We start from the raw sequence: 24,049 nt of genomic DNA, 5'->3' as shown, positions 1-24,049 counted from the left end.
AAACAGAGTCAACTTGGGGAAAATTAATTTAATTTATTGCCAATTAAAAAATAGAGTAGGATGATGAGAAAAAAAAAATTAAAATAACACCTTTTCCCCCACTCCCCCTTTTTCCCAGGCTCAACTTTGCTCCTTCATTCCCGTCTCCCTTTACTTCCCCACCCCCCCCCCCATCATCCCTGAGCCTCTGGGGGGGATTACAGTCAGTATATAACAATTCCCCTCTGCCACTCCTTCCTCATCAAACTTTTCCCCTGCTCCAGCATGGGTCCTTCCATGGGCTGGGGTCCTTCCATGGGCTGAAGTCCTTCAGGAAAAAATCTGCCGGAGCATGGGTTCTCCACCGGCCACAGTTTCCTTCAGGAAATATCCAACTGCTCTGACATATGGTGCTCCACAGGCTGCAGTGTGGATATCTGCTCCACCATGGTCTCTTCCACAGGCTGCAGGGGAATCTCTGCTCCTGTGCCTGGAGCCCCTCCTTCCCCTCCTTCTTCTCCAATCTTGGTGTTTGTATGGTTGTTTCTCACTTTTTTTCTTCACTTCTCTACTCATCTGGCATTTGTGTCCTTTCTTAAATATGTTTTCATGGGGTGCCACAGGCTCTGCTGATTGGCTCAGCTTTGGTCTGCAGTGAGGATGTTGTGGAGCTGGCTGGAACCAACTGTGTCCAGTGCAGGGCAGCCCCTGAACTCTTCTCACAGAGGCCACCCCTGCAGCCCCCACCACTGCTACCAAAACCTTGCCATGTACAACCAATACGCATTCTCACATCCTCTGAAAAAAGAAAAAGGAGGGTAATTGTTGTAGGCAACTCCCTCTTAAAGGGGACAGAGGGCCCGATATGCAGACCTGACCCATCCCACAGGGAAGTCTGCTGCCTCCCTGGGGCCTGGGTAAAAGACATTACCAGGAAACTCCCTGGTCTGGTTCGGACCTCTGATTATTACCCATTGCTGGTTGTGCAGGTTGGCAGTGATGAGATTGCAGAGAGGAATCCAAAGGCAATCAAAAGGGATTTCAGGGCACTGGGACGATTAGTAGAAAGATTGGGAGCACAGGTAGTGTTTTCCTCAATCCCTTCAGTGGCAGGGAAATACACTGAAAGGAACAGGAAAACACACCTGGTTAATACGTGGCTCAGAGGCTGGTGCCATAGGTGGAATTTTGGGTTTTTTGATCATGGGGAGGCTTACACAGCGCCGGGCTTGCTAGCGACAGATGGTGTCCAGCTGTCTCAAAGGGGTAAGAGAATCCTTGCTCATGAGATGGCAGGGCTCATAGAAAGGGCTTTAAACTAGGTTTGAAGGGGGAAGGGGATAAAACTAGGTGCACCAGAGATGAGCCTGGGGGCAGCGTGCCAATGTTAGGGGTGGATTTGATGACCCAGCTCAAATGCATCTATGCCAACGCACGCAGCATGGGCAATAAACAGGAGGAGCTGGAAGCCTTTGTGCAGCAGGATAGATATGACTTATTCACCATCACGGAAACATGGTGGGATGACTCCCGTGACTGGAGTGCTGCAATGGATGGCTACAAGCTCTTCGGAAGGGATAGGCAAGGTAGAAGAGGTGGTGGGGTGGCTCGCTATGTTAGGGAATGTTTTGACTGTTCAGAGCTACACGATTCTGATGACAAGGTGGAGTGCTTATGGGTGAGGATGAGAGGGAAAGCCAATAAGAGAGATATTGTACTGGGAGTCTGTTACAGACCGCCCGACCAGGTTGAAGAGACGGATGAATCATTCTACAGGTGGCTGGCAGTAGTCTCAGAATCGTGTGCCCTTGTCCTTGTGGGGGACTTCAGCTTTCCAGACATCTGCTGGAAATACAACACAGCAGTGAGTAAACAATCTAGGAGGTTCCTGGAGTGTGTGGAAGATAACTTCTTGACACAGCTGGTGGGTGAGCCAACCAGGGGAGGAGCCTTGCTAGATCTGTTGTTTACTGTCCTGGTTTCAGCTGGGATAGAGTTAACTGTCTTCCTAGTAGCTGGTACAGTGCTATGTTTTGAGTTCAGAACAAAGAATGTTGATAACACTGATGTTTTCAGTTGTTGCTCAGTAGTGTTTAGACTAATGTCAAGGATTTTTCAGCTTCTCATGCCCAGCCAGTGAGAAAGCTGGAGGGGCACAAGAAGTTGGCACAGGACACAGCCAGGGCACCTGACCCAAACTGGCCAACGGGGTATTCCATACCATGTGACGTCCCATCCAGTATAGGAACGGGGAAGTGGGGGGCAGGGATTCGCCGCTCGGGGACTGGCTGGGTGTCGGTCGGCGGGTGGTGAGCAATTGCACTGCGCATCATTTGTACATTCCAATCCTTTCATTATTGCTGTTGTCATTTTATTAGTGTTATCATTATCATTATTAGTTTCTTCTTTTCTGTTCTATTAAACCGTTCTTATCTCAACCCACGGGTTTTGCTTCTTTTCCCGATTTTCTCCCCCATCCCACTGGGTGGGGGGGAGTGAGTGAGCGGCTGCGTGGTGTTTAGTTGCTGGCTGGGGTTAAACCACGACATTTACGAACAGGGAAGGATTGGTGGGAGGTGTGATGGTCAGAGGCCGTCTTGGGCTTAGTGACCATGAAATGGTAGAATTTTCAATTCTTGGTGAGGCAAAGAAGGTGGTCAGCAAAACCACCACTATGGACTTCCGGAGGGCTAACTTTGGCCTCTTCAAGGCACTGGTTGAGAGAGTCCCTTGGGAGACGGTCCTGAAGGGCAAAGGGGTCCAGGAGGGATGGACATTCTTTAAAAAGGAAATCTTAATGGCTCAGGACCAGGCTATTCCCATGTGCCGCAAGTCGAACTGCCGAGGAAAACGACCGGCCTGGCTGAATGGGGAGCTTTTGCTAGGACTTAAGAAAAAAAGGAGAGTTTATAATCTCTGGAGGAAAGGGCGGGCAACTTGGGAGGAGTACAGGGATCTTGTTAGATCATACAGAGAGAAAATTAGAAAGGCGAAAGCTCAGCTAGAACTCAGTCTGGCCACTATCGTAAGGGACAACAAAAAATGTTTTTACAAATATGTTAACAGTAAAAAGAATCCCAAGGAGAATATCTTTCCTTTAATGGATACAGAAGGGAACGTAGCAACCAGTGATGAGGAAAAGGCCGAGGTACTTAATGCCTTCTTTTCCTCAGTGTTTAATAGTGAGTCCAGTCATCCTCAGGGTACTCCACCCCATGAGCTGGAAGGTAAGGATGAAGAGCATAACATACCCCCCTTAATCGAGGAGGAATTAGTTAGTGACCTACTACGCCATCTGGACACTCACAAATCTATGGGACCTGATGGGATCCATCCAAGAGTACTGAGGGAACTGGCAGAGGTCCTTGCCAAGCCACTCTCTATCATCTATCAGCGTTCCTGGTCAACAGGGGAGGTCCCAGAGGACTGGAGGCTTGCCAATGTGACTCCCATTTATAAGAAGGGTCGGAGGGAGGATCCGGGGAACTACAGGCCTGTCAGCCTGACCTCGGTACCGGGGAAGATTATGGAACGGTTTGTCTTGAGAGCACTCACACGGCAGCTCCAGGATAAGAGGGGGATCAGGCCCAGTCAGCATGGGTTTACGAAAGACAGGTCCTGCTTGACCAACCTGATCTCCTTCTATGACCAGGTGACCCGCCTAGTGGATGAGGGAAAGGCTGTCGATGTTATTTTCCTAGACTTCAGCAAGGCCTTTGACACTGTCTCTCATGGCATACTCCTTGAGAAGCTGGCGTCTCGTGGCCTGGATAAGTGCACTATTCACTGGGTGAAAAACTGGCTGGATGGCCGAGCCCAGAGGGTAGTGGTGAATGGGGTGAAATCCAGTTGGCAGCGGGTCACAAGTGGTGTTCCCCAGGGCTCGGTGTTGGACCCTGTTCTGTTTAATATCTTTATTGATGATTTGGATGAGGGGATTGAGTGCACCCTCAGCAAGTTTGCAGACGACACCAAGTTGGGAGGCAGGGTCGATCTGCTTGAGGGTAGGGAGGCTCTACAAAGAGATCTGGACAGGCTGGATCGATGGGCTGAAGCCAATTGTATGAAGTTCAACAAGGCCAAGTGCCGGGTCCTGCACTTCAGTCATGGCAACCCCATGCAGCACTACAGGCTTGGGGAAGAGTGGCTGGAAAGCTGCCTGGCAGAGAAAGACCTGGGGGTGCTGGTTGACAGCTGGCTGAATATGAGCCAGCAGTGTGCCCAGGCGGCCAAGAAGGCCAATCGCATCCTAGCCTGTATCAGGAACAGTGTGGCCAGCAGGAACAGGGAGGTTGTTGTTCCCCTGTACTCGGCACTGGTGAGGCCGCACCTCGAGTACTGTGTTCAGTTTTGGGCCCCTCACTACAGGAAAGACACTGAGCTGCTTGATCGTGTCCAGAGGAGAGCAACCAAGTTGGTGAGGGGCCTGGAGCACAAGTCTTATGAGGAGCAGCTGAGGGAGCTGGGGCTGTTCAGTCTAGAAAAGAGGAAGCTGAGGGGAGACCTTATCGCTCTCTACAACTACCTGAAAGGGGGTTGTAGTGAGGTGGGTGTTGGTCTCTTCTGTCAGGTGTCTGGAGATAGGACAAGAGGAAATGGCCTCAAGTTGCGGCAAGGGAGATTTAGGTTAGATATTAGGAAAAATTTTTTTACTGAGAGGGTTGTGAAACATTGGAATGGGCTGCCCAGGGAAGTGGTTGAGTCACCGTCCCTGGAGGTATTCAAAAAGCGAGTGGACAGGGTACTCCAGGGCATGGTTTAGGGGGCATGGTTAATGGTTGGACTCGATGATCTTGAAGGTCTTTTCCAACCGAAATGATTCTATGATTCTATGAATACACACACTTATTAATTTAGCTGATGCCTCTTATTTAACAAAGCATGTTTTATATTTATTTATAAAAGATTTTGAATACAATTTTATTTTGCCATTACAACAGGGGTTTATTTAAGTTCAAAAATGCATAACAAAGGAGTGTTAAAAAACACCCTTAAAGTTATCTAAAAGATTTTCCAAGAATAATTCCTAAGAAAAACATACAAGACACAGGACTAATGTTACTGATGCAGCAGGTGGCAGTCTTCTCTCCACATCTGAAGTGAGCAATCTTTTTAGAATTCTCAAGGAGTACTTTACTGTTAGAGGTAATGTGACAAATCTGACTAACATCAGAGTAACAACAGAGTTATAACCCATTCTCTCACCATGCACTGAAAATGTAAAACTACTTTGGCTTGATTTGTCTGCACTGGCAAACTCTGTTGAATAGAGATATACTATCTATGCTTGCTTTCTTACCTGAGAACTCTGGTTTATTTAACACTGTTTTCAAAGGAAATGCAGTTTAAGAATTCTTATCTTTGACTTCACACTTTTATTGTTGATCAGCTAACACATTAGACAACATAAACACACTGTGAAAGCATTCTGGCTCTTTGCAATTCTTTACAAGTGTTGTATCTTACCCATTACCACACGATCATTTTATTAATGACATAGTCATTAGCTTGTCCTTAACTACAATACTAAAGAGTTTGAACTATAATAAAGCCAGTGTGATTGTTTAAGGAACTCTATCACAAATAAATCACTTAAGATTCTGCAGAAATCCATACAACACTGTTAGGAAGGTGTGACGGTCTGACAAATTATAGTAAATGTCTCAAACATTCATTAAAGAACTTTGGTGGAGAAGATGGCCTCTGTAAAAATGCTGGAGTTTTGTGAACAGGACAATGTGGCCGGAGGAGAGGGCCCCACGGAGGGTGGGACCACGCTTCTCCAAAGCCACCATTCCTTATCTTAAGTGACCAGGAGAAGGAGCACAGCATACGCGCCTGGAGGAGGGGGCCCCACGGAAGATGGGACTGTGCTTCTATCTTAAGCGGTCATGCCAGCAGAAAAAGAGAGGCAACTCCGCAATGAAACCCCCAAAGCTCACCGACCGATTCCAGAGAACCCTGGGAACATGAACTGCACATGTCTAGACCACCGACTAACACACTATAAAAGAAGGGAGAATGAGTTCTCAGTGCATGCCCTCCGGAACTGGATCTCTACATTGGCTGGACCAACGCTGGACCCAGGACTGGTGAAACCCTTTTCTTCTCTCTTTCTTTCTTTCTTTTTCTTTCTTTCTCTTTCTTTCTCTCTCTCTCTCTTTTTCTTCTCTCTTTTCCACAGTCCCTACACCTCATCCTTTTAAACATAAACCATTGACCAAGTCTGGGACTAGGAGTGGATCTAGCTGCCCCTGGGCTCCTCTTTGAGAAGGAGTCCAGAAAGCAAGGGGGTCTGCTCTGAACCTCGTGACTCAACGGGAGGGCTCTCCTTCTGACACAGTTTCATGTTCCTTTTTCCATTTCTTTTTCTACACCTCCCTTCTCTTTTTAAACAGTGGCTTAATGACATGTTGCAAGGTTCATATTGATAAGTTCACTTGTACTTGGGCAAGGTTAGCTTGGTTGAATAAATGTTGATTGTTGTTTGAACACCCCTGGTGTCGTTTCACCTTAATTCTGACAAAGGAAATCCACGAACCTGAGTTGCTCCAATTTTGGGACGTGACAGAAGGCCAGCTCATCTTAAAACAAGGTGGAAACCAGGGCATTCTATATACTCCAAATTCCTCCAGTTACAACTACACATAGCATTATTTCCTGCAAAAATTGATAAAAAATTTTGTTTATATACATACCATATTCTGCTCTAGAGACAGAAGTAATGGCAGATGAAAGGAGCATTATTTTAATGAAATGCTTAAACAGCTTTAATATTAAATGTATATAAAGATATATATAAAGGTATATAAATACTTAATATAAAAAGTAGTGTTCATACTACAAGAGGCACTGGTAAAGCTGGGATTTTTTCAAAATAAAATAAAACTTTGATTCTCAGCTCCAACTTGATTTCCACTCTGGATCCAACAGCCCAAGAGAGGCAAGGCTGCTGCAGCTCCACATCCCCAGGTCTAACCAGTAGCAAGGCTGAAGATGTATTCCCAGTATTCCCAGTAGGCATACACACACAGAGCGCACGTATACACCACATATATACATGGCAGGCCACACAGATCACAGACAGACACTCAGAGCACGCACATGAACACAGACAGCACCAACAGCCTCATCCTGCTCCCCTCTCTGGCTAGTGAGAATATCTATACATATGTATTATGTGGATCCCTCCAGCAGCTGGGCTCAGACTCTCAGTCTGCCCAGTACCTGCCTCTGAATCCCTGTCTCCCCAGTTGCTGGCACCTGGATATATGAGCCCCCTAGGCCACAGCCCTACTCCAGTTGCTGGAACTGATTGTCTCACACACACATCCAGAGCTGGCTGGGACTCCCCTGGTCCCCCAGTAGCCAATTGTGGAATGATTGCTGGAGGTGACTTATTGATATGTCCCCCTTTTAAGGGAAGGTAAACCTCCAGGGTGGAATGCAGTGGATATACATGAAATCTGTTCCATAATAATTCCCTAAGCAACATAACCTGCAACCTTAGATGTTAGCAACACCAGGGGAGCTTGGTATGCTGACTTTGAGGAACAACACGGAGGGTGGAGCAGAGTGGAGACACTGCGGCCAGTCTCTGTGATATCATCACAGGGATAGGGAACTGGAACAATAGGAACAAGAATGGAAGGTCCCTGCACTGAATCCACTGAAGCAAGGAGGTGAAATAATGGGGGTTCTGTCAACCTACTGCCTTACTTCTGATTTATATCATAAGTGCCCAGTTCTGGAGTAGTGACACACTAAATCATGTCCTCTGGGTGAACTTTGCTCATTATAATCTCATTATAATACCAAAACACACCTCCATCCCAAAAGCTACCCACCTCCAAGGTGCGACCACCCCCATGAGCATGTGCTCTGAATTTTCTCTAGCATATACCTTTAAAAGTAAAGCGAGGAGATTTTACACCAATCATAATAAAGGTATGTATGACTAGAGTCACTCAAGCTCCACCTAAAAAATAAGAAAATATAAAAGGGCTTAAGAGAGGAGGAATGCTAGGGAAGACACCATTATAGACAAGTTGGGAGGACATCACTGACTTCTGGGATCAGTCAACGGGCTGAACCTCTCTTCCCGCCCATAGGGACACCTATTGGGTAAGATTTGAACCCTCGGTTATACCGAGTGCTTCCCCGGGAAACTTAGAAATCTCTATAGAGTTTTTCCATAATTTTATGTGCTTGTAGTCGACTGTATTATTATTTGCACGTGCTTTGCATACAGTGTATTTATCACCGGCAATCCAAAAGAACCTGTATTCTTGTTGTTTTAATAAACTGTAGTATTCATTAAAATCTAGCCATGATAGTTTGTTCAACGCAACTAAATTGAAAGTACAATACACTATTAGTGCATCCGTAATCATGGTAGTTCAATAAATTGATCACAACTGGACTTATAGTACTGAATTGGACATCACTCAGAATGTAAGCCTGGCCACCCCCAGCCCCTCTATCTGAGGACAAGCTGGAATGCAAGGGGGTTTATTTTTTGCCAAACTTCTTTACACTTTAACGCAACACCAATCCCCAGTGGTCTCACCCTTAGAGACACACACACACCCCCCTGGCTCCCAGGCTACTTCACCTACTCACCAGCTAGTCCAGCTTGATCTTTGCTAGCGCTCACACACTCACTTGCACACCTGCACTCACTCCAGTTGTTAGCATTACAGACATATGGGCCCGTGACCCCTGGTCCCACCCCAGTGGCTGACACTTGGTTTCACTCTGGTCTTTCCAATCACTGGCACCCAGGCACCCAGTCCCTCCAACCTGCAGTCCCAACCCAGTTGTTGGCACCCAGACCCTCACTCACGCCAGTTGCTTGCACCACAGACACACAGGCCGCTATGACCCAAGGTCTCACTCCAGTTGCTGGCAGTCAAGTCCAGTCACTCCAGTCTCTCCAGTCACTGGTACCACAGCCACACAGGCCCTCTGACCCATGGTCTGACTCCAGTTGCTGGCACTCGGGCCCCAATACACGCTCACACACATACACAGCACATAAAGAATCCCTCACCGAGGAAAGAGTAAGAAAGGAATTTAATAAGAAGATGGGACAGACTGCACTGATCAGGTGCAGGGTATGACTAAAAAAATGCACCGATCAGCACCTATTTACATGCAATTGGCCCTTTTATCCCCTCATCCCTCTGTTTTCCCCACACTTGTTCCTCCCCAAATCACCTAAATCCCTCCCCTTTCTCACCATTGGCTCCTCCCTCAAACAAACCATAATAAATCCTGTGCAATCACAAAATGCTCTTCCCCTGCATCCCATAATGTGTCCCATACCTCTAGGCAGCAACCCCTCTCAGTCCGAAAGGTGCTCTAGTGTTGACTCATCTTGATGGGTGTCACATCTGGACAATGGGGCTAAGGGTCTCCTGGGAGAGGCCCAGACAGGGTATCTGTTCCTCCTTAATTTGGGTTCTTGCCTGCCCTGGGAGCTCTGTGCTCCTCTGGGCTTGTGGAGATAGGCCTTTGATAAGGCCCATCACAGAGTTGATGATAGCTCCTGTGATGGACCTGGGAGGAGCTGGGGCAGGGTATTATTATTTGGGCTTTCCCCCCCTTGTCTTTCTGGGCTCCTTTGTGGGTTTGCAGACAACCTTTTATCACAAAACCTAACAGAGTTCATACTGTAAGAGTCACTGGTAAAGCTGGGATTTTTCAAAAGAAAATAAAACTTTGATTCTCAACTCCAACTTGATTTCTGCACCCAGCTCTTAAGAAAGTTAAGCATATATATTTTCTGTCAGTAGCTTGCAGGAGAGGAATATATAATTAGTACACCTAAAAAGTTTTCTTCACTCTCATATGAAGTTACCTAACATAATTTTGATGTATTATGTAAATGGACACAACTATTCAAAAATCATTCTGCTGTTTAAAAATTATTTTAAGAGATAACCTAGAGGCACTATAATTTCTGTCAGCAAAGTTGGCAGAATGAGCCAACTGCATGGAGCTTCATACACACACACCCCCCACCACCCCCGCCATGTAACAACAGTTAAGATATAAAAAGGACTTTTTAAAATGCGGAACTCTTGCCTAAACTCTGCCAGATAAAAATGTTAATTAAAATGAAAGATATAAATAAAACCCAAAGCTACTAAAAAGGTATTTCAAACTCTTCAAATGCACTCCTCTGAGGCATGAGTGCTCCTCACATCCATTGGAAATGGCTTGGAAGGACTTGTGTTTATCACCAGGAATACACAGTACTTCTGGGATGTTTCAAAAGCAACATACTGAAGAAGAGATGCAATATATAGTCAATACCAAAAATTGTTTCTGAAGTTGGAAAATCATTGTTAGAATAAAAATTATGTCTGTGTAGAAAGCCCTCACAATGTCTACACAGTATTCGAGCTCTTCAAAGCAGGGCTTGATGAGGAAATTACCTGATTCACAGGTCTTACACTGGTCCTTTTTATTGGGACCCATTTCATCTTGATAAATGTATTCAAAGAAGGAGCCTGAAGGGAATATGGAAGTTCGGGGGTTACTTGAGGGTTTTCTTTTCTTTGTTTTGTTTTTTAAAAAAATATGCATTCTGTTTCATGTGGTAGATGTCAGTCTTTCTAATCATAAAAAGAATTAATATTAAAAGAATTAATCTTAAAAAGAATTATGAAGAATTATTAATTAAAAAAAATACCCACGTTGTCAACTGTACCAATTAAGTTCATAACTGATGATCTATTAACCAGGAAATGCCTACCTTCCTGGTCCAGCCAAGCTAATGGAATTATTCCTTCAAGGCTGGAACCTAATTTCCAAGGATACCAAAGCATTAAAATATGTGGGCTAAGGATCAGCTCTTGAAGGAAAATGTAGCAGCTTGGACATCAAAGGAAAGATTCTGGAACAGCTTCTGTTTCAAAAATTTGGGTACCTCATCTGAATAGCCTTTTTTAACCCTCATAAGAAAATTACGTTCTTTACATGAAATCTAGTTGTGCTGGCTCCTTGCCATTTTGCCAGTTGTACAATAACTACATATTTAGGCATGAAATAGCTGTTGAGTTACTTCAATAAATTACTTCACACCATGTCTCTAGAAAGGAAGTAATTTGCAGACCAAGAGACTAGAGCTATAGTTAATAAACTAGAGGTCTCTGCAATCCAGACATCCAGGAAAAGGCTAGTTGAACATGAGGTCCTACATTTTAGATATGAAGGCAACAAAGCTTTGAAGGCTGTACTCAACAGGGACCACAAAGACATGAAAACCATAGTGCATCTTGTAAGTGAGAAAGACCAGCAGAGGGCTTCTGGAATTTACTGATCTGTGAATCAGTTCTATGAAATTTAAACTAGACACAATGCATTACAAAAATGTAGAAATGCTTAAGACAACCATCTCTAAGTTATCTAATAGAGTGATTTCATGATATCCAACTTAAATTTTCTTTTTCTTAATTTTGTTCCATTAGTCTTAGTCACTTTCCCTGGTAGAACTTTAAGGAAGGGATCTTAATCTCTGTCATTTATACTCTTTAGATATCACAGACAGCTATATTGCTCAGATTATATATGCTTGCTTCTTTTATGCTCCGATAGTCAGTTTTAAATCTACTCTGAACTATTTAATCTTTTAAAAAATCCACCCAAACTGTTCTGGCAGCTACAGACTGCCAGAGCTGAGAGGGCATTGAGCCCAGACAGCCATGCTCTTTCATGAGCGACCAAAACAATTTCAGTTTCCTCCTATGCCACCTGGATATCTCCTAAAACTGAAGCATTCTCGCAACTAATTCACTGCAATAGGGCAGTTGCTTCTCAACAGGCATGAGTCAGAAAAGTACAAAGACAGATGGAAAATCGTAACTTTCATAATATCGTAAATTATTTGTCTAGAAGACTTTTTTTGGACTTCTCTCAACTGCTGTTCTCTCATTTTCATCCTGTATGCCAATAATAATTTTCTAACAAGTACAACTGACTCACATGGGGTGGGGGTGGGGTGGGTGGGGTAGAGCTATTATTTTGTGGTTTACAGCCCACAAGTGCTGCTTTTACCACTTGCCATTTAACTTGTATCTTTTAGATAATTTCCTCCAAGTTGTATTAGTGTATTATTTTCTCAATTTGAACCTCGTTTTATGACTTTCAGACCAAATATCAGGTTTTTTTCCAGGTTTCTCTGTATTAGTGATAACTTCCTTTTCTTCCAACATACAACCATTTACAAACATTACCAGCATAGACTTTGCCCCTCTGCATTGCTAATGATTGGGATAAACAAGCTCACAGCTCTGTGTGAAACCTAACAACAGACACCTCAAACCAATCCAATACATTATTAATTATCTCTGCCTCGTACTCATCATCTTTTGGCTAGTCTCAGTCTGAATTTGAAAGCTATGATATATTCTCAGATTGCATTAGTTCAGATCTGACATTTTCTCTATAGTCCAAGTTTTAATTAGTTTTAAGAGAAACGTGTCAAGACACTATATTGAATATTTTCCTGAAATCCAAATGTCACAGAAGTTAAAATGTGGTGGTGAGCAATTGCACTGCGCATCATTTGTACATTCCAATCCTTTTATTATTACTGTTGTCATTTTATTAGTGTTATGATTATCATTATTAGTTTCTTCTTTTCTGTTCTATTAAACCATTCTTATCTCAACCCACGAGTTTTACTTCTTTTCCCGATTTTCTCCCCCATCCCACTTGGCGGGTGGGGGGGAGTGAGTGAGCAGCTGCGTGGTGCTTAGTTGCTGGCTGGGGTTAAACCATGACAGCATCAGTTCATAACACTTTGCCGCTCGTTCCTCCTCACACTTTTCCCCTACTCCAGCATGGGGTCCCTCTCACAGGATACAGTCCTTCACAAACTGCTCCAGCATGGGTCTTTTCCATGGGGTACAGTCCTTCAGGAAAACACTGCTCCAGCATGGGCTCCTCTCCATGGGTCACAATTCCTGCCAGGTGCCTGCTCCAGCATGGGCTCTCCACAGGCTGCAGCTTCCTTCATGGCATATCCACCTGCTGCAGCATGGGGTCCTCCACAGGCTCTGGCGTGGTACTCCATGGACTGCAGGGGGACAACCTGCTTTTTCATGGTCTTCTCCACGGGCCTGTACAGTTTTGGCTGGGATAAAGTTAAATTTCTTCATAGTAGCTTGCATGGGGCTATGTTTTAGATTTGTGGTGAAAACAGTGTTAGTAACACACCCATGTTTTAGCTATTGCTGAACAGTGCTTACACAGAGTCTAGGCCTTTTCTGCTCCTCACACCACCCTGCCAGCGTGTAGGCTGGGGGTGGGCAAGAGGTTGGGAGGGGACACAGCCAGGACAGCTGACCCCAACTGACCAAAGGGATATTCCAGACCATATGATGCTGTGCTCAGTATATAAAGCTAGGGGAAGAAGAAGGAAGTGGGTGACATTTGGAGTGATGGAGTTTGTCTTCACACTGTTACGCATGATGGAGCCCTGCTTTCCTGGAGATGGCAAAACACCTGCCTGCTAATGGGTAGTAGTGAATTAATTCCTTATTTTGCTTTGCTTGCATGCGCAGCTTTTGCTTTACCTATTAAACTGCCTTTATCTCCACCCACGGGTTTTCACACTTTTATCCTTCCAATTCTCTCCCCCACCCCTCTGTGGGGGAGTGAGCGAGCAGCTATGTGGGGCTTAGCTGCCTACCGAGGTTAAACCATGACAGGGCTGCAGGGGAATCTCTGCTCTGGTGCACCTCCTCCCTGTCCTTCTTCACTGACCTTGGTGTCTGCAGTGTTGTTTCACATTTTTTTCTTGCTCCTCTGTCTCACAGATGCTGCACAGTGTTTTCACCCCTTTCTTAAATATGTTATCACAGTGGCACCACCAGCTTCGCTGACTGGCTCAGCTTTGGCCAGTGGCAGGTCTGTCAGAGCCAGCTGGAACTGGCTCTGTCTGACATGGGGCAGCTCCTGATCTCTTCTCACAGAGTCCACCCCTGTAGCCCCTCCACTACCAAAACTTTACTATGTAAACCCAATACAAGAAGTATCATTTGAAGCAGCAAATTATCCTAGTACAACATTCTGCCTTTTTTTTTCTCACTTCTGCTCACTACTCAGTTATTATTATCATCATCATTATCATCATAATCTTAAATATTCTCATCAAAGAAAGATTTATTAAAAACAATATTGTGAAATAATTCAGTATGTTTGGTACACAGGTGGTTTTATATTCCAGAATAAATATAAAATGCTAAAGAGATATCATTTATTCAATCTTCAAAAGATATATACAAGTCTTTAAAAGACCATGAAAAATACTAACTATTGTGTAATAGTAAAAATTCTACTAGCAGTTAAAAAGTGTTTAAGAATCAGGACCTAAATGGTTATAGTCATATTAGATTCACCAGATGAAAAGAAATGAAGGGGTTCGAAGCATGGTAAGACTATATATGGAGATTAACAATGCTCAAGAGAATGAGAACTGCACGTATATGACAGTAGGATGTAAAATACTTGACTGCTGTGTATTTAGGATGGCTCCATTATTCACAATTGGAGGTATCAACAATAAGTTAGAAGATCATCAAAAAGGAGCACCATCGATGCATTGTCTAACATGCATATTTATTAGAGAAAATAGGGGAATCTTTCTCAGTGTAGTAGCAAATCAGAGAACGGGATAACAAATCATAGAAAAAATAATTATACTACGGCATGTAAAATGACATAGCAAACTGGCTTTCGCAGGATTAGAAATCTATGCTGATCAATGTAAAGTGATACTCAAGGTCGTCACTGCTTTTTATTTTAAACCAACATATTTATTTCACTTTCACATGCTTGAAAGTTATGGAAGAAAAAAAAAGATGGGGAAAACATACCTCTGATAAAAATGTCTGGGCTGATTTCTGTGCTCCTACATGGAGCAGATATTCATATACGTACAGTGCTAATCTGAAAAATAAACAAGACAATATTTAGTATTGTGCATTTGTTTGTTCCTCTTTTTAGAAACAAAGAATTTCAGAAATCAGTGTTGCACACTGTTTCCTTTCAGAAACCATTATGCACCGAGCATGTCAAATCTATTATCTATACTGAACTTTTAAAACTAGAACATGTAGGTCAATCTGAGCAGAGGTGTTTAAATAGTAGTTAATTAAATATTATTAAAAAACCACATCACTTGATGTCAATATTTTAAAGATATTTGGACAGGTGCCCAGTTAGCTAACAACTGTCCTACTGCTGCCTATTTGCCCACTATAGCATGCTTACTGTAAATATATTCATACTGCAACCCTGATTATTTTTCCAGTTCAAAATTTTTACATGTAGAATGTGTCAAGCTGTGAGCACATGTGAATAATAATCTATGTTTATTGAAAGAACATGCAAACTTCAAGCTGCATCAGGAAAAGTAATTACAGAATCCACAACACTACTGTAGTATAACCACGTCTCTTAAGCAGAGTGTAAACATATTTTTAGATTTATTCAGACATGCATCTTTGAGTTCTGATGACATCACAGCTACAAATTATTGTCACAGTTCCAGAAGGAGCTTCAGAAAAAGTGATCTTCAGCAGGCAGGCAAATCTCCAAGTAAATCAATAGAGCTGGCACAAGGATCTCATTGCAAAAAGAGGGACTCATACCCTGAATGGCTATCCACTAGACCTTGGGCTGAGAATGCCTTTTAAAAAAACCAAGAACAGGTGAGCAGTAACAAACACCAATTTCTATTAATATAGGCTAGATCTGAGTTACAAAACTAAACATGTAGCACTTCCTATTCTGCAACCGATTCTCTAGAGACATTCCTGTCTGTCTGCATTTTTCAAGTTTTTCAAAATGAAATCTCATTTATTGAGATTTTCATCTCTGTTTAAAATAATGATTTAATAATAATGCTTAGAAATTGTAATTCTAGTATTTTACAGAACAGTTGTCTATTAGTTTGTATTAAGCCATATGAATAAATACAAATAAATGCAATAAATACATATGAATAAATACAAATAAATACAAACAGTGTGATAAGGAGAAAGCATTTAAGTTATTCTAATGGAGCATGGTACTAGTCATTGCTCAAATGCCTAACAGCTCAGACATGATACAGTGATATGCTTTTTCTAAGTACTGTGAAGAGAGAGAGGATTACTTATTCTAGCCTCTCATCTCAAAAGCACAACTGGATCTTTCAAAAAAAAAAGAAAAGTCAAATCTTGTTGACTTAATACTTTCCAGTTCAACTATGATTCAATTTTTAAGCAATAAATGGTTATAGACAAAATCTAAGATCAGAAAGATGTAAAAGACAGAGGAAGAGCTCTACATAATAACCAAGATGACTTATATACCTAGTAACACTTTAAAATATTTCATTTGTCTTCCAAGATGCACATTTTTTTGTTCTTATCAAAACATGAAGCCTGCAGTCCAGATAAAAGGATTTGTGTGATCATATGCTTTCTATCCCACAAAGGAAAGCAAAAAAGCACCAGAACCAGGTGTTTATTGCAGATACACCACCTTCATAAGTCTGCCATCTATTAAAAACTTTAGCGAATACTGCACTATGATACCCAAATCGACAGCACAATACTTTAATATCATAAAAGATTTGTAAGTATCATCTAAGGACTCCTGGATTCTATCTGCAAAACACAGCACATGCCAGCAATCTTCCAGTATAACTGAATATCACTACCCTGCATGCATCTTAGTTGCACAGCATCTAAAAAAACCCAATATTTTTTTAACAAAACAAAAAAGACAACCCTAGAGGTTTGATGTAAGCATATGGAATGTGCTAATTAAACAGTAATTAAAATTATAAAGTCTTCTACACTTTGACATACATTATTACATCCTGGTCTAAATATACTAACTACGAAATGAAATGGTGAAACAACTTTGGTTTTTAAGCAGAAGGTGGGAGGAGACAGATTTCAGGAAAAGATAAAATATGTCACATTTTAGGCTTCCGAAATGATTCAACTGTGATAAATTAAGAGTGGGACCACATTAGCAAAGGAACTCCATAACTCCTCTAACAGCAAAGTCAGGACCACCTTCCACAAACAGATGCGAGACAGAAGGCAAAGTATAAACTAATCTGATTTGTTCATTTTAAATCTAAATTGTTTGCCCATCCTAGTTATTATTCTGTCAGGAAGTCTTTACAAAAGTTAACAACATTATAGTTCCATTCAGAAATAAATGCATTTGCCACAGAGATCGAAAAAAAGATACTAATGTTTTACTGCATTAGTCACAGCAAAAAGATCAATTAAAACATGCTCTGAGGAAAGATAGCAAAAAAATCAAAAAAGATTCAACACAGTGTAACAAGTAGGATTAATGGATATACTGACTTTAACTATGACATCAGAAAGACAAGAACAAAATAAAAATGGCCACAGTCCGAGTATGTAAAATTAGAATAGAATAGAATAGAATAGAATAGAATAGAATAGAATAGAATAGTTCAGTTAGAAGGGACCTACAATGATCATCTAGTCCAACTGTCTGACCACTTCAGGGCTGACCAAAAGTTAAAGCATGTTATTAAGGGCATTGTCCAAATGCCTCTTAAACACTGACAGGCTTGGGGTATCAACCACATTTCAGCTGGTCCCTTACAATTTTAGTGTCCACAAATGGAAAGTCACTGTTCCCACACTTGTGGTCCTCTGATTCAGGGGACCGGGCAGCCCAAGGTCTATCAGCATTATTAAAGGCTGAGGTAAAAAAAGCATTCAATGCCTCTGCTTTTTCTTCATCCCTATTAGTCAAATGACCATCTTCAACAAGTATAGGTCCAATGTTTTCTTTAGAACTCCTCTTGCTATTAACGTACTTGAAAAAGCCCTTCTTGTTATCTGACACAACACTGGCCAGTTTCAACTCTAATTGAGCTTTGGCCTTTCATGTCTTCTCCCTGCATATACGAACCACAGCTCTGTAATCTTCCTGCAAAGCCTGACCTCCCTTCCAGAGATCATACAATTTCCTTTTCCTCTTGAGCTCCATGAGGAGTTCCCTGTTCAGCCAAGCTGGTCTTCTGCCCTGCTTGCTTGACTTTTGACACAATGGGATTGCCTGCTCCTGTGCTTCTAAAAGGTGGGTCTTAAAGACTGACCAGCACTCGTGGACTCCTAAGCCCTCAAAAACAGATTCCAAGGGCACTCTGCTAAATAGCTCCCTGAGTAGCTTAAAGTTTGCTCTCCTGAAGTCCAGGGTAGCAACTCTGCTGTCCTTTTTTCTCATTACACTGAAAAGTTTGAACCCAACCATTTCATGATCACTGTGGCCAAGACAACCATCTACCATCACATCTCCCACGAGTCCTTCTCTATTCACAAATAGCAAGTCTAGGAGGGCATCTTTCCTAGTTGGCTCCCTGAGTACCTCTGACAAGAAGTTATCTTCCACAAACTTCAAGAATTTCCAAGACCTGCTCATCTCAGCAGTATATTCCCAGCTGATGTCTGGGAAGTTGAAATCTCCCATAAGGACAAGGGCTACCGAGCCAGAGATTTCTACTAATTAATTGCCTATAGAGTAAAGCATCAGTGCTTACATCCTGGCTGGGTGATCGGTAGTAGACACCCACTACAACGTCTCCTTTGTTTTCCATCCCCCTAATCCTCACCCAGAGGCTCTCAACCACATCATCACTAACTGTAAGGGCTGTACAGTCAAACCTCTCCCTTACATTCAGTGCAACTCCTCCACCTCACCTGCCCTGCCTATCCCTCCAGAACAGCCTGTAGCCCTCCATCCCAGCACTCCAGTCGTGGGACTCATTCCACCAAGTCTCACTAATACCGATGACATCATAGCTCTGGGAACTGACCAACGCTTCCAGTTCATCCTGTTTGTTTCTCATACTGCGTACGTTAGTGTACAAGCATTTCAGATGTGCTCCTTAGCCCTCTGTGCTCCCTGGAGCAGTGTCAATGCTCCTGTTAGCATTGCCACCCTCAGGTGGTGAAATGCCAACCCTTGGCTTAGCTGCTGCAATCCTGTTGGTATCCCCTTCCCCCATTGATCCTAGTTTAAAGCCCTCTCAATCAGTCCCACCAGCTTATTAGCAAAGACACGTTTTCCCCATTGGGACAGGTGGATCCCCTCAGGCCCCAGCATACCTTGTCTCTCAAAGACTCTTCTGTGGTTATAAAACCCAATGTTCCGGTGGAGGCACCAGTCCTGGAGCCAGGTATTGATGTCTTGGTGTGAGAGACTGAATTGTTATCTCGAGCTATTTGTCTCAAAGATTGTTAGGTGCGAGAGACTGGACTGTCATCTCAAGCCATTCATCTCAAGGATTGTTTGACTGAACTGTGAACTGCTTATCTCGAGCCCTTTGTCTCTGGGATGGCCTGTTTAAGCAGGACACTCCTCTGTCCAAAAGGACGATTACCAGGCCACTGAGGCATCCAGGGGAGGAGACAGGCCAGAGCCAGCGAAGAATGTGGAGACTACCATTCTCATGGAAACTGTAGTCTTTGAGATAAGGTACTGATTTCTGGTGTTGATCACGCGAAGGTCATGTGATAGATGAAACCTGCAGTGCGTGAACAGTATGTATGTGCATGCATCGGACTATGCACTATAAAGAAACGTGGAGACAAGCTGTGGTGTGCACCCACCACCGAAGAATTGAAGACTGAGGACCAACGGGACGCTGCTGGATCCATGGTGGTGACTAATCTTGCAACTCTATCCCGACTGCTTGCTTGATTTCTGCCTTTTCTTCCATTCTATCCTATCGCTACTATTTTCTACTTTTGATAATAAAAGCTCTTTTGGGTATACGGCATTTGACCTCGTTTGTGTCTTAATCTCGCTCTTGGGATCATATCGAAACCTTCCCCGACATTGGATCGGGACACTTGGTCACACCTGTTTCTTCTGAAGTCTCTCCCCATTACTGGGAGGACTGAGGAAGACACTACCTGTGCTCCTGAATCCTTTAGCATTCTTCCCAGGACCCTGAAATCTCTTCCGATTAACCTTAGACTTTTTGTTGTGACATCATTAGTACCCATGTGAAAGAGCAGGAATGGATAGTAGTCTGAAGGTTGTACTAAACTCTTCAGTCTTGTGGTGACGTCACTAATTTGGGCCCCAGGGAGGCAGCAAACTTCCCTGAAAAGACCGTCCAGTCTGCAACTAATAGAGGTATAAACTATTTCACATCTGAGCAGAAGACTAAGAAAATAATAGTGAGATATTCTTCAACACCAAAGGACTTGGCATTTTCAAAGAGAGTCTTTATGCAATAAAAGGATGTGAGAAATTTTGTAAAAGCAGCAATTAAACATATGTTAAATTTTCATATTTACGTACTTGTTGCCATCCTATGCTAATCAATTTATGTGAAGTCTCTAGTAATTTTTGATAAAGACAGGCCATAGGCCAGGATTCCCCCCTCCAAGACAAATAAATTAAACACATAGTGACAATGAGGAACAATAAGACAAACATTAAAGCACCTTTCCTACCCCCTTTCCCAGGCTTCACTCCAGACTCCTCTCCTCCCCCCTCTTATAATCGTCGCAGCTTACACTCAGTCCCTTCAGCGAGGCCACAAGCAGTACAAAGCAGGGGTTTACAGTCAGTACATAGCAGTTTCTCTCTGCCACTCCATTCTTCTTGCACTGTTTTTCTGCTCTGGCACGGGTCCTCCAAGGGCTGCAGGGAAAATCTGCTCCACCATGGAGCACCTTCTCCTTCTCCAACCTTGGTGGCTCCCTCTGTTATTTCTCACTCTTTTTATTCCCTCCTCCTCTGCCTGTCTGGCATTTTCTGCTCTTTCTTAAATATGTTTTTACAGAGGCACCACTGACTTAGTTGATGGGCTCAGCTTTGGCCAGCAGTGGGTCTGCTGCAGAACCAGATGGAACCAGCTGTGTTCAGAACAGGACAGCCCCTGACCTTCTCCCACAGGGGCCACCTCTGCAGCACCACCAGCCCCCCCAAAACCTTACCACATACACCTAATACACTGTGGTGGGTTGACCCTGGCTGGACGCCAGGTGCCCACCAAAGCCGCTCTATCACTCCCCCCTCCTCAGCTGGACAGGGGAGAGAAAATATAACAAAGGGCTCGTGGGTCAAGATAAGGACAGGGAGAGATCACTCAACCAATTACCATCACGGGCAAAACAGACTTGACTTGGGGAAAATTAACTTAATTTATTGCCAATCAACCAGAGTAGGGTAATGAGAAATAAAACCAAACCTTAAAACACCTTCCCCCCCACCCCTCCCTTCTTCCTGGGCACAGCTTCACTCCTGGATTCTCTACCTACACCCCCCCGAGCGGCGCAGGGGGATGGGGAATGGGGGTTACGATCAGTTCATCACACGTTGTCTCTGCCACTTCATCTTCTTCTGGGGCAGGACTCATCACACTCTTCCCCTGCTCCAGCGTGGGGTCCCTCCCACGGGAGACAGTCCTCCACAAACTTCTCCAACGTGGGTCCTTCCCATGGGCTGCAGTTCTTCACAAACTGCTCCAGCATGGGTCCCTTCCACAGGGTGCAGTCCTTCAGGAGCACATTGCTCCAGCGTGGGTCCCCCGCGGGGTCACAAGTCCTGCCAGAAAACCTGCTCCATGGGCTCCTCTCTCCACAGATCCACAGGTCCTGCCAGGAGCCTGCTCCAGCGCGGGCTTCCCACAGGGTCACAGCCTCCTTCGGGGGCATCCATCTGCTCTGGCGTGGGGTCCTCCATGGGCTGTGGGTGGATATCTGCTCCACTGTGGACCTCCATGGACTGCAGGGGGACAGCCTGCCTCACCATGGTCTTCACCATGGGCTGCCGGGGAATCTCTGCTCCGGTGCCTGGAGCATCTCCTCCCCCTCCTTCTTCACTGACCTTGGGGTCTGCAGGGTTGTTTCTCTTTCTTACATGTTCTCACTCCACTCTCCGGCTGCAGTTTCTGTGCCCGCCACAACTTTTTTCCCTTCTTAAATATGTTATCACAGAGGCACTACCACTGTTGCTGATTGGCTTGGCCTTGGCCAGCGGCAGGTCCGTCTTAGAGCCGGCTGGCATTGGCTCTGTCGGACATAGGGGAAGCTTCTAGCAGCTTCTCACAGAAGCCACCCCTGTAGTCCCCCCGCTACCAAAACCTTGCCACACAAATGCAATATATACACATACCTAAAAACAAATAGATATTTTAACTGAAGGTATAGTTGTGCATAACCATTATCCAGAAAGTAATAAAATCAGTGTGGTAGAGTGAAAGCCTGAAGCTCCCCAAATTTGGCAGTGTATCAAAGCACATTCCAAGAAGTATACTCTTTCACAAAATCTATGACAGAGAATTAGTGCAATCGGGGGCTAACTGGGTGTTAGTCAGCGGGTGGTGAGCAATTGCATTGTGCATCATTTGTATATTCCAATCCTTCTATTATTACTATTGTCATTTTATTAGTGTTATCATTATCATTAGTAGTTTCTTCTTTTCTGTTCTATTAAACTGTTCTTATCTCAACCCACGAGTTTTACTTTTTTTGTTCCGATTCTCTCCCCCATCCCACTGGGTGGGGGGGAAGTGAGTGAGCGGTTGTGTGGTGCTTAGTTGCTGGCTGGGGTTAAACCACGACAAGTTTACCCATAGACTTAAACTCACAAATTCTTTTTGTGGGGATAATTTCACATACGTTTACTAATTGAAATCCACAGGTAGGGGGAGTTTAAATGCTAGCATAACTATTTCCAGCAACACATTAACTTGTGCTCCAGTATCCAACTAAAAATCAAATACGTATCTGGTGTCCATTGATGATTTGAAAAAATCAGAGATATATGCTGTGGTGGTGTCTGCGGTCTCTCCCACAAGCATTGAATTGACCATGGTTTTGCATATTCTCATCTGCTAAGGATGTCTTGGTTTGTGCTAAAATGTCACAATGCACATTGCTCCACATGTCATTTTCATCTGATTCTGACCAAGTTTCAAATTAATTTTTGTCTCAGGTCTCAGCTTGTAGAAATTACTACAGATCCAAAATACTGCAATATTAAAACATTCTTTCTATATACTGTATTCTGAATGGGAAAATTTTCATTGATTCCCAAATTCTAAATGCTTCATCAAAAGGTTGATTTTCTTGATGACCTCTAAGGTTTCATAACTATGTTTTGCACATATATTCCTCAAAAAGTTTACCAGTAGAATTTCACAGACTTCCTAGTTCATGGTTAAAAGAGAAGTAAGGCTTATATGCCTGGAAGTTCATCTACTTTTTCCAGCTATATTTGCTGGTGTAACAAAATATAGTATATCTTCCTGCAAACCTTGTTCTCTTAGGCCATCACAGCCACATAATTATTCCTAGAATATAGCTATGTGAAAATTGTTAAACATCAAGTGCATCAACAGGTGCAATTGTCAGAAATAGGGCTACCTTTAATTTCATTTGCAAATGATAGATGCAAATGAAAAGTGAAACGTGCCGAAATTATTTCTAGCTGACTGCATTTTCAGAGCGTTTCTTATGTAGCTTTCAACTGTCCTGTTCTTTCAGTTTATTCAGTTGCCACTACCTCTGCTTAACAGATTATGTATTTCTGCAGCTTCCTCTCCCACCTTCTTGCCTTCCTCAATCTAATGTCACCCATCTGGAAAGCTAAATCATTTAGATATATCATTCCTGAAGTCACATTACAAATAGTTCTTTAGTCTCTGTACTGGCTGAAAGACTGTCCTCTTCCTTCTCTCTTGGGCCAAAAGGGGCAGGAAGCTGAGGCTTATTCTGGACTAGCCAAACTATTACTGTTGGAAATCTTTTGTCATCAAGGACTACTTTGCTGTAGCAGAGGAAGCAAGTCAAGGTCTTTGGGTGCTCAGGTGACTTGCTGAGACCATGCATACATAATAAAATGCCTTTATCTCATAATTCTCAGGGCTGTCCAACACTAAGCCAGTCTGCTGCTGATGTGGCCTTTGCCCTTTATGCTTTTCCTCTGTGAGGGTATGCTATTTACACTGAAATAGGTCTATTCCTTCCCGTAAGGTCAGGAAAGAAGGCTGAGT

At 43.4% G+C, this 24,049-nt stretch overlaps 1 protein-coding gene across 6 annotated transcripts in view; it reads right to left on the bottom strand.

Annotated features, from left to right (window-relative positions):
* LOC128136094 (single-stranded DNA-binding protein 2-like) overlaps positions 1–24,049 on the bottom strand; it is a 229,357-nt gene that overhangs the window by 169,181 nt on the left and 36,127 nt on the right. For 5 of the 6 annotated variants that reach the window (XM_052775199.1, XM_052775200.1, XM_052775201.1 and 2 more), the window contains exon 2: positions 14,868–14,940. The exons of the other annotated variant lie outside the window; for it this stretch is intronic. In XM_052775199.1, the coding sequence (XP_052631159.1) occupies positions 14,868–14,940 (73 nt within the window). The remainder of the gene's footprint in view (positions 1–14,867; positions 14,941–24,049) is intronic. 6 annotated transcript variants of the gene reach the window in all.

The sequence above is a fragment of the Harpia harpyja genome, chromosome W (assembly GCF_026419915.1).
Source record: "Harpia harpyja isolate bHarHar1 chromosome W, bHarHar1 primary haplotype, whole genome shotgun sequence".
NCBI lineage: Eukaryota > Metazoa > Chordata > Aves > Accipitriformes > Accipitridae > Harpia > Harpia harpyja.
Note: the sequence above shows the minus strand (reverse complement) of the source record. Positions and strands in the feature narration are given on the sequence as shown.